The following is an 11,732-nucleotide window of genomic DNA, read 5'->3' as shown; positions in this document are numbered from 1 at the left end:
CACCAGCCTTTCCAGACCCTTTGTTTCTGAGTTGAGAACCCATGATTATTGCTTGCAAGAAACAATACTTTTTTTTTTTAACCAGACTTCTGAATAACCAAGATCCCACTTTAAAAACAAAATTAAAGCACATTTTGTCTATGAGTTTGAAAATGGCTGGGATAATTTTCATTGCTTTAAGAGAAAATGCAAAGCACAAAGGAGTTGACACTAAGAAAATATAATTAGAGAAAAAGTTAGAATGCAATAAACATGCTATTTTGACAACAGTCACATGTGGCTCCTCTGTCACCAAGTCACCTGAGTGGTCCAGCTCTTCACATTTGCACATTTGGCTTCAGCATAATCCAATTATAATTGTGACTCCTGATAACATTTGGTAGCCATATGAAACACCTAATCAGAAAACTGGTTATCTTTAAAATAAAATGTTGGTAAAATACTTCATATTATTTGTTTAAAAAGATTTAGTTTGAAACTATGAAGGAAATATAAGACTGCATAGAAAACAATGTCCTATTTTATCTTAATATTTTTCAAGGCATAAATGGTGTGTGTATGTTTACATGCATATTGGTGAAATTGGAACAGTCAACTAGTCATAGAAACAACATTATGAAAATGTTTGTTATTTTCTATCCTAGAGAATAGGACCTAATTTTAAAAATTCTGAATATACTTCTTTTGACACAGTAGAATCTTAGAATGTTATTTTCTTTCTAAACTGACAGATGCCTTCTACTCTAAGAGCTCCATCTATTGCTATAGGAATTATGAACACTTAAGAAAGTTTGCAAGTGTCTGTCCTATCATCATGCCTAATAGTAACAGTATCACAGCCCCAAGCTTGTTAGAATTTTGGTCCTTGTTTCCTGGGTAACAGGTTAAAGGGAAGGCAGCATTGGTATGAACTGCTGGAATCTTACTGTCTTCTTTTTGGAGTAAAAGAGGCAGAAGCCCCAAGGGATATACATGTGCCCAAGGTCACTTTGGCAGTAGAACTAGAACAAATCCTCAACTTCCTGGGGAGCATCCTTTTGCCTTGCACACAGACACTATGTTATGGAAGCAGACTCCTTGCCAACACATACTGCCAGGAGCTTCATCTTCACTGATGAGCTACAACAGCTCTCAAGTGTACAACAAACTCTCCCCGATCAGAACTTAAATACGGTGGAAGCAAATTTATGTATAATATTATATGTAACTCTTAAGTAATGTGACAAATGGCTGGTAGGAATTAAGAAAGAACATAGGGTTCTGAGTACCAGCTACAACCACTGATATCTGGATGCCCGAGTAATAGGGAAAAAATTACCATTTTAACTTTTATGTTAAAATCCCTTAGCTCAAAGAATATGCTGTATGCTGTATATACAGCAGGAATCTAGGCACCAGAGTTGCTGTTACATAGGTTTGGAAGCTTGATCCTTTAATGAACTACCAGTGGAGATGCTAGTGGCCATTGACTCTTCACTTCTGTCTCTTTGGCTGCTATGACAGGACATAAATGAAAATAACCCAGAGATAGCTGTTTAACTGAAATCTTCTACTACCACCATTCATAGTACTCAAGTATGTTTAAATTGATTTCAAAGAAACAGTCATATAAGTATTATTCATGACAATAGTGTTTGTTTTAAAAGGGAAAAAGATAAGGATGTTTGTAACCACACAGTCTGAAACCGTGTCTTTAAAATTTATGATAGTTTTGGATAGGTTTGGGAAAGTGATTCCAATGATAATTCAAGTAAAGGTGAATATATAAGCACAGTTCATAATGCATAGTTATATCATTTGTAACAATCCAAAACCAGAATAGACAGGAGTTCATGGAGTCCTTAAAAGTCCATCAATAATAAGATGGAATATTTGTAGTATAGTCACACAACAGAACCTTATTCAACAATGATAGATTCACATATAAACCAATCATACAGCTAAATTTTACAAATGTAAGGCAGAGAGAAGTAAGATAGGAAGTAATGCATGACTGAAAGACAAAATGGGGCAGAGCTAGTGCATAATGCTGGAGATCTGGATAATGTATGCCTAGCAGTTATATGATGATGGCAGAAAGCTACAGTGTTCCATTTCTTATAGATTTTAGCTAGGGTGCTGTGTTCAGAGAATATCAGTTCGCTGAACTGTAGTTTTTGTTCTATACAATTTTACATATTGTACTGTAACACTTTTACAAGCAAGTGGGCTTTTCTCACAAGGCATGAAAACTAAGAGTTTGGATAGAAATGTTTTCATTTTCACCTTTTGATAAAAATAAGGACTGTAGAAATGAATCTTTGTAAAATTTATACTGAATAGTGAAAATCACTAAAGTAAGCAGAAGGACAAGGAAGGCATATGAGTGCCTCAGGAAATCCAATTAGAGTCCATGAGCTGTAGAATTCAAGAAGCAGGTACAGTGGAGGCTGCCCATCTCGATTCAGACATAGGCTTTCTAAAGCTAGGTGGCATGGCGTGCACACAGGCCTAGTAAGGGGCTCACAACGTCAATTTATTATCAAAATATTTTCATCTGATGACAAACCTGAAGGCTAAGCATTCATGGAGCAACACAGATACAGTTAGACCCTTTCTTAGCCACTAGGGACAGACTTAATCTTGAAAATGCTGTTTGTAAACCACAACTATTATGTATCTCAAGACACCCGTCCAATGGTAATGCTCACCCCCAGAGTTTGTACTTAAAGCTTTTCATCAATATGATTTACAGATTTAAAGAGTCTCAAATTTTCGTCTGTATATCATGTTACAGATCTTCAAAACTATCTTGGCCATATAACTTCAATATTCAATGATTACCTATAGCAATGGTTTATTCAGTCATAAATGTAGTTAATAATTAAATATAGAATTATTCTTTATACATTACTACAAATCCTTTAAAAGACTGAGTCTGAGGGGCAGCAAGAGCAAGAAATTGCTCAAAGATCTGCAGGGGGGTTCAAGAATCTCAACATCACTAAAGTGGGTGAAATAGGGGAACCGTTTCAGATACTCTAGTTTAAGCTCTAAGAGTGTTCAAACTAAATTGATGTGGGATGAATGAATAACTTATGTATGGTAAAATGAGTTCAAAACTGCACGAGCCTGAAGGCCACAGTCTGTATGGGAGTTCTTTGGGAGAGTTTGGAAGGAGCATGAATGTTGCAAACAAAAGTGAGTGCTGAGGGGCAAATCTGTGCTTTGGTGCCCTGCTGTACTGAGCATCGTCCTCCTTTTGATCAGAAGTCATAGTCTGCTTTAAGTGTTAACACTGTTCTCTACAGACAACATGAAAGCTGCAGTCTGTGTGAGAAACAGAAGTGAACGGTAGTACTACCGTTGGAAAGTAATCATTATTTACACAGTGAAGTGATTGATTTGCTAGATCGTAGGCTCCCTCCCCTTTCATTCACAGCAGATTTAATAATCTAATTTCATTTATGTTAGCTCATGCTCGTCTCTGTGAATTGCCCCCCAGGAAGCTGAAGAAACTTCCGGGGCCCAGTTTCTCTGAGGGAAGAGTTCCTGTTTCCGTGGCTTTGGCAAATCTTGCCGTGGATGTTCAGTATCTTGTGAAGATCACCAAACCCGACATTTCCTTTCTGGATTCATGTATGAATTCTTGCGGCAATGAAAGGCATCTGCAAACTCGGCAGAGTTCTGCAAAGTCCCAATGATCCTTTGAAACAAACAGAAAGAGTTACTGTCAGCATTGGACTCTCAGTGTCCATATCACACTGGAAACCATAGAAGTCTTCTTGTCCTTTTTATTGTGAGCCTGGCCTATAATTTCTTAGCCATCTCCCCAGCTCCAGTGCAGAAGTTCTCTAAGCAGCTCAAATGAGGGAATTCAGAAACAAAAATAGAAACTTGGTATGATGAGTTAGATCCTTCTCATTCACTCTGTGCTTAAATAGGAAGGTATTAACCAAGCAGGAGTTCAGAGCACAGACTTTGGAGCCTGTTTGAAGACTTTGCATGTTTTTTTGCTTTGTCTTTTGTTTTTATCTGTAAGGTGCATCTAATACATTTATCAAAGTTGTTATATCACTAGATTGTAAGATAAGAAGGATTCATAATTTAAAGGTAGGTTACATGTTTGTTGAAGATAAACAATATTTGAAAGTGTATTTTTGTGAAAAGACAAAAGAAAAAAAGAGAAGGCTCACATAACAAGTTAGTGTTTTATTAGCTTGCTTTACCATAATCATAATGTGTTCAATAGTTTTAGAAAGCTATTTCAATGGTTTTATTGAGTATATTTTTACATTTTAATTAACTACCATTTGACAATTTCATATTTGCACACATGTATATATTAGATAATATATTCTGATTAATTTCTCCCCACCTTTTGTTATTAGATTTTTGTTGATTTGATTAGTCAGGAACATAGAGACACTTTTTTTGTTGTTGTTGTTCCCAAGGAACTCCTTACATGTCAGAAACTAGATTCAGCCATAGTAACAACTGGAAAGGGCTGGAAAAAAATGCCCATTTTTTTTTTTTTCAAAACAAAGTCATCCAACCCACTATCTGAACTAAATAGCATATGAAGGGAGAAGCAGATCAATACAACAAGGCAGAGGTGGCTCTTTCACATCAGCACTGAGCCAGCTTCCTTCCTTTTCCTCTGCCAGAGACCACATTACCCTCTTTTAAGGTCAAAAGGTGAACCTTGAAGGCAAGTGCTTTGCAGTGACATAAGAGAAGGAGCAAGTGATTATGTACCTCTCTGTATGTGATGGGTAAACACCTGTACACTGTATGTAGTGGGTAAGTGGGAGAACACTGTATGTGATGGGTAAGTGCTTGTACACTGTATGTAATGGTTAAGTGGGAGAACACTGTATGTGATGGGTAAGTGCATATACACTGTATGTGATGGGTAAGTGGGAGAACACTGTATGTGATGGGTAAGTGCATGTACACTGTATGTGATGGGTAAGTGGGAGAACACTGTATGTGGTGGGTAAGTGCATGTACACACATCAGCACTTGTCTCCTTTCCAGACATGCTTCATGCAGAAGTGTGACTGATTCTTAAAAACTTAAATCAGAATCTATAATTCTCACACCTAATTCCAGCAACACCTAAAGGGAATCCAGTCCATGTAGTATATTTCCCTCCAAATTCCACATGTAGCTCAAACTATGCCCGGCAAATATATTTCAATTCCTCATATCAATCATGACCTGCTGCTGGGATGGAGCACACTACCTTGGGAAATCAGTTCTCAGCCAGGACATGGCAACACCTTCCTGCCTTCACCATCACTTCCTGGTAGCTATGCAAGATAGTTTTATGTCAGCTTGACACAAGCTACAGTCATTTGAGGTGGGGACCTTAACTAAAAAAATGTCTCCATAATACTGGCCTGTGGGCAACCCTGTAAAACATTTTCTTTTCTTTTTTTTCTTTTTTTTCTTTTCTTTTCTTTTCTTTCCTCTTCTTTTCTTCCTTTCTCTCTCTCTCTCTCTCTCTCTCTCTCTCTCTCTCTCTCTCTCTCTCTCTCTCTTTCTCTCTTTCTTTTTTATTTTGCGACACAGGGTTTCTCTGTATAGCTCTGGCTGTTCTGGAACTCATTCTGTAGACCAGGCTGGCCTTGAACTCAGAAATCCACCTGCCTCTGCCTCCCAAGTGCTGGGATTAAAGGCATGCATCACCACTGCTCGGCTTATAGAACATTTTCTTAACTGATGGTTGACACGAGAGGGTCCAGCCCATTGTGGATGGTGCTACCCCTGGGTTGGTAGTTTTAGATTCTATAAGAAATCGGGCTAAGCAAGCCATGAGAAGCAAGCCAGTAAGCAGCAACCCTTCATGACCTCTGCATCAGGTTCCTCTCCTGACTTCCTTCAATGATGAACAGTGATTTGGAAGCATAAACCAAATCAATCTTTTCTCCATAAGTTTCCTTGGTCATGATGTTCCATTACAGTAATGATCACCCTAACTAGGATAGCATTGTTCTCTGACTACTATCTAAATTAACCCCTTGGACTTGCCCTATCATTATCAAAGCTGCTATAACATCACTGGGCTGTCATCCCTGTAAGCATCTAGCTGTGGGTAGCCTGCTCTCTGTTGAATGTTCAAAGCCAATTAAGTGATTTATATGCACATGCACACTCAGCCCATGCTGAATAAATGACCCCTCCCTTGGTCATGATGAAAACCCACAGGTCAAAGGACAATCAAGAATAAACTACGTACGTATTTGCTGTTTGTTACTATGGAACAACTGAAAGGGAAAGGCACATTTCTTTCCTTCTCCCTGAAAGGAAGAATATCAGAATGGCCTATTTCTAAGCCTGACTCCTCAATGTTTCATCCATTATCACACTGGACTGCTGCTCCATCCCACCACATGGCTTGGGAAAGACAAACATAAGGGCTGTTTGTAGTTTAGGACTGTTAAGGGGAGTCTTAGAGATATATATTCTAGGTATGGGTGTTCAGGTTAAGGTTAAGGGAGGTTGTTCAGGGTTGAAAATATCAGTGCTTAAAAGACACAACTTTTGCCTATTAAAAGCTAATGTGCACACAAGTCTCTTCCGGTCGGCACCAGCACCAGGTCACCTTGGGCACGGAGTTGGCAGAAACCCCCAAGGTCCCCTAGAGGACTCTCCACGTGATCTTAAGGACCACCAGTGAGTGGAACACAACTTCTGCTCCAATCCAATCACGCAGGACCTGAGACAGCATTAGGGGAGCAGAAAACCTGACTGACCAAGGTAACAAATCCCTTCCAGTCAGCACCAGCATTAGGTCACCTTGGGCACAGAGTCAGCGGACACCCCCAAGGTCCCCTAGAGGTCTCTCTACGCAATCTTTGGCCCACTGGTGAGTGGAACGCAACTACTGCTCCAATCCAATCACGCAGGACCTGAGACAGTACTAGGAAAGCAGAAAACCCAGTCTGACCAGGGTCCAAATCCCGTCCAGTCAGCGCCAGCACCTGGTCACCTGGGCACAGAGTGGGCAGACACCTCCAAGGTCCCTAGAGGACAGCTTCTGAGGCAGACCCCGTTTCGGGCTCCAGACATCTGGGCACCTTCCTTGACAGAGGAGAGGTGTTCACACTGCCCAGGAGGGCTTTGCCAGAGAATCTGGGGAAGCCATCTTGGTTCCTGGATCCCTCTGAGACTAGTCTGCACAGGTAAGAGTGTGGACTACAGACTCTAACAGCTTCTGTGACAGGACGAAGTGACACAGCTTCTGTGACAGGTCCTGTTTCAGGCCTTCATCTTCTGCCAGGAGGCAGGCCAAACACCAGATATCTGTGCACTTTCCCTGTAAGAGGAGAGCTTGCCTGCAGAGATTGCTCTGACCACTGAAACACAGTGGAGAGAGCTAGTCTCCCAGGACTGCTGATAGAGGCAAACAGAATCAAGAGAGGAACAAGCTCTAACTAGAGACAACTATAATAACTAACTCCAGAGATTACCAGATGGCAAAAGGCAAACATAAGAATCTTACTAACAAAAACCAAGACCACTCACCATCATGAAAACACAGCACTCCCACCTCGCCCAGTCCTGGGCATCACAACACACCCAAAAAGCTCGACCAAGATTTAAAAGCATATCTCATGATGATGGTAGAGGACATCAAGAAGGGCTTTAATAACTCACGTAAAGAAATACAGGAGAACACTGCTAAAGAGTTACAAGTCCTTAGAAGAAAAACAGGAAAACACATCCAAACAGGTGATGGAAATGAACAAAACAATACTAGACCTAAAAAGGAAAGTAGACACAATAAAGAAAACCAAAAGTGAGGCAACACTGGAGATAGAAAGCCTAGGAAAGAAATCTGGAACCATAGATGCGAGCATCAGCAACAGAATACAAGAGATGGAAGAGAGAATCTCAGGTGCAGAAGATTCCATAGAGAACATGGGCACAACAATCAAAGAAAATGCAAAATGCAAAAAGATCCTAACTCAAAACATCAAGGAAATCCAGGACACAATGAGAAGAACAAACCTAAGGATAATAGGAGTAGATGAGAATGAAGATTTTCAACTTAAAGGGAGAGCAAATATCTTCAACAAAGTTATAGAAGAGGACTTCCCAAACCTAAAGAAAGAGATGCCCACGAACGTACAAGAAGCCTACAGAACTCCAAATAGAGTGGACCAGAAAAGAAATTCCTCCCAACACATAATAATCAGAACAACAAATGCACTGAACAAAGATAGAATATTAAAAGCAGTAAGGGAAAAGGGTCAAGTAATATATAAAGGTAGGCCTATCAGAATTACACCAGATTTTTCACCAGAGACTATGAAAGCCAGAAGAGCCTGGACAGATGTTATACAGACCCTAAGAGAACACAAATGCCAGCCCAGGCTACTATACCCAGCCAAACTTTCAATTACCATAGATGGAGAAACCAAAGTATTCCACGACAAAACCAAATTCACACATTATCTTTCCATGAATCCAGCCCTTCAAAGGATAATAACAGAAAAAAACCAATACAAGGATGGAAACCACGTCCTGGAAAAAGCAAGAAAGTAATCCTTCAACAAACCTAAAAGAAGACAGCCACAAGAACAGAATGCCAACTCTAACAACAAAAATAATAGGAAGCAACAATTACTTTTCCTTAATATCTCTTAATATCAATGGACTCAATTCCCCAATAAAAAGACACAGACTAACAGACTGGCTACACTATCAGGACCCAACATTTTGCTGCTTACAGTAAACCCATAACAGGGAAAAGACAGACACTACCTCAGAATGAAATACTGGAAAACAATTTTCCAAGCAAATGGTCTGAAGAAACAAGCTGGAGTAACCATTCTCATATCTAATAAAATCCACTTCCAACCAAAAATTATCAAAAAAAAAAAAAGAAGAAGAAGAAGAAAGAACGAAAAGGAGGGACACTTCATACTCATCAAAGGCAAAATTTTCCAAGAGGAACTCTCAAGTTTGAATATCTATGCTCCAAATGCAAGGGCAGCGATATTCATTATAGAAACTTTAGCAAAGCTCAAAGCATACATGGCACCTCTTAATAGTGGGAGACTTCCATACACCACTTTCATCAATGGACAAATCATGGAAACAGAAACTAAACAGGGACAGAGTGAAACTCACATAAGTTATGAAACAAATGGATTTAACAGATATCTACAGAACGTTTTATCCTAAAACAAAAGGATATACCTTCTTCTCAGAACCTCATGGTACCTTCTCCAAAATTGACCATATAATTGGGCACAAAACAGGCCTCAACAGATACAAAAATATTGAAAGTGTCCCATGCATCCTATCAGATCACCATGGACTAAGGCTTATCTTCAATAACAAGATAAATAATAGAAACCCAACATTCACGTGGAAACTGAACAACACTCTTCTCAATAATACCATGGTCAAGGAAGGAATAAAGAAAGAAATTAAAGACCTTTTAGAGTTTAATGAAAATGAATCCACAATATACCCAAACTTACAGGACACAATGAAAGAATTTCTAAGAGGAAAACTCAGAGTTCTGAGTGCCTCCAAAAAGAAACTAGATAGAGCACACACTATCAGCTTGACAACACACCTAAAAACTCTAAACAAACGGAAGCAAATTCACCCAAGAGGAGTAGACAGCCAGAAATAATCAAACTCAGGGGCAAAATCAACCAAGTGGAAACAAGAACTATTCAAAGAATCAACCAAACGAGGAGCTGATTCTTTGAGAAAATTAACAAGATAGATAAACCCTTAGCCAGACTAACTAGAGGGCACAAGTACAGCATCCTAATTAACAAAATCAGAAATGAAAAGGGAGACATAGCAACAGATCCTGAAGAAATCAAAAACACCATCAGATCCTTCTACAAAAGGCTATACTTGACAAAATTGGAAAACCTGGATGAAATGGACACATTTCTATACAGATACCAGGTACCAAAGTTAAATCAGGATCAGATTAATGATCTAAACAGTCTTATATCCCCTAAAGAAATAGAAGCAGTCATTAATAGTCTCCCAACCAAAAAAAGCACAGGACCAGATGGGTTTAGTGCAGAGTTCTATCAGACGTTCAAAGAAGATCTAATCCCAGTTTTTCACAAGCTATTCCACAAAATAGAAGCAGAAGGTACTCTACCCAATTCATTCTATGAAGCCACAATTACTCTGTTACCTAAACCACAAAAAAAAAAAAAAAACCAACAAAGATAGAGAACTTCAGACCAATTTCCCTTATGAATATTGATGCAAAAATACTCAATGAATTTCTTGCTAACCGAATCCAAGAACACATCAAAACAATCATCCATCCTGACCAAGTAGGTTTCATCCCAGGGATGTAGGGATGGTTCAATATATGGAAATCCATCAACGTAATCCAGTATATACACAAACTCAAAAACAAAAACCACATGATCATCTCATTAGATGCTGAGAAAGCATTTGACAAAATCCAACACCCATTCATGATTAAAGTCTTGGAAAGATCAGGAATTCAAGGCCCATACCTAAACATGATAAAAGCAATCTACAGCAAACCAGTAGTGAACATCAAAGTATATGGTGAGAAGCTGGAAGCATTCCCACTAAAATCAGGGACTAGACAAGGCTGCACACTTTCTCCCTACCTATTCAACATTGTACTTGAATTCCTATCCAGAACAATGTGACAACAAAAGGAGATGAAGGGGATACAAATTGGAAAGGAAGAAGTCAAAATATCACTTTTTGCAGATGACATGATAGTATATATAAGTGACCCTAAAAATTACACCAGAGAACTCCTAAACCTGATAAACAGCTTCGGTGAAGTAGCTGGATATAAAATTAACTCAACCAAGTCAATGGCCTTTCTCTACCCAAAGGATAAATGGGCTGAGAAAGAAATTAGGGAAACAACACCCTTCTCAATAGTCACAAATAATATAAAATACTTTGGCGTGACTCTAACTAAGGAAATGAAATATCTGTATGGTAAGAACTTCAAGTCTCTGAAGAAAGAATTTAAAGAAGATCTCAGAAGATGGAAAGATCTCCCATGCTCATGGATTGGCAGGATCAATATAGTAGAAATGGCTATCTTGCCAAAAGCAATCTACAGATTCAGCGTAATCCCCATCAAAATTCCAACTCAATTCTTCAACAAATTAGAAAGGGCAATCTGCAAATTCATCTGGAATAACAAAAACCTAGGATAGCAAAAACTCTTCTCAAGGATAAATGAACCTCTGGGGGAAATCACCATGCCTGACCTAAAGCTGTACTACAGAGCAATTGTGATAAAAACTGCCTGGTACTGGTATAGTGACAGACAAGTAGACCAACTGAATAGAATCTAAGACCCAGAAATGAACCCACACACCTAGGGTCACTTGATCTTTGCAAGGGAGCTAACACCATCCAGTGGAAAAAAGACAGCATTTTCAACAAATGGTGCTGGCACAACTGGCGATTATCATGTAGAAGAATGCAAATTGATCTATTCCTATCTCCTTGTACTAAGGTCAAATCTAAGTGGATCAAAGAACTCCACATAAAACCAGAGACAGTGAAACTTATAGAAGAGAAAATGGGGAAAAGCCTCGAAGATATGGCACAGGGGAAAAAATTCCTGAATAGAACAGCAATGGCTTGTGCTCTAAGATAGAGAACCTACAAATGGGACCTCATAAAATTGCAAAGCTTCTGTAAGGCAAAAGACATTGTCAATAAGACAAAAAGGCTACCAACAGATTGGGAAA

At 39.1% G+C, this 11,732-nt stretch overlaps 1 protein-coding gene across 5 annotated transcripts in view; it reads right to left on the bottom strand.

Annotated features, from left to right (window-relative positions):
* Positions 1 to 204: 204 nt before the first annotated feature.
* Mme (membrane metallo endopeptidase) overlaps positions 205 to 11,732 on the bottom strand; it is an 88,503-nt gene continuing 76,975 nt past the window's right edge. For 4 of the 5 annotated variants that reach the window (NM_001357335.1, NM_001289462.1, NM_008604.4 and 1 more), the window contains exon 23: positions 205 to 3,685. In NM_001357335.1, the coding sequence (NP_001344264.1) occupies positions 3,586 to 3,685 (100 nt within the window). In that variant the 3' untranslated portion in view covers positions 205 to 3,585. The remainder of the gene's footprint in view (positions 3,686 to 11,732) is intronic. The other variant, XM_006501098.3, reaches the window with a different exon arrangement.

The sequence above is a fragment of the Mus musculus genome, chromosome 3 (assembly GCF_000001635.26).
Source record: "Mus musculus strain C57BL/6J chromosome 3, GRCm38.p6 C57BL/6J".
Taxonomy (NCBI): Eukaryota; Metazoa; Chordata; class Mammalia; order Rodentia; family Muridae; genus Mus; species Mus musculus.
Note: the sequence above shows the minus strand (reverse complement) of the source record. Positions and strands in the feature narration are given on the sequence as shown.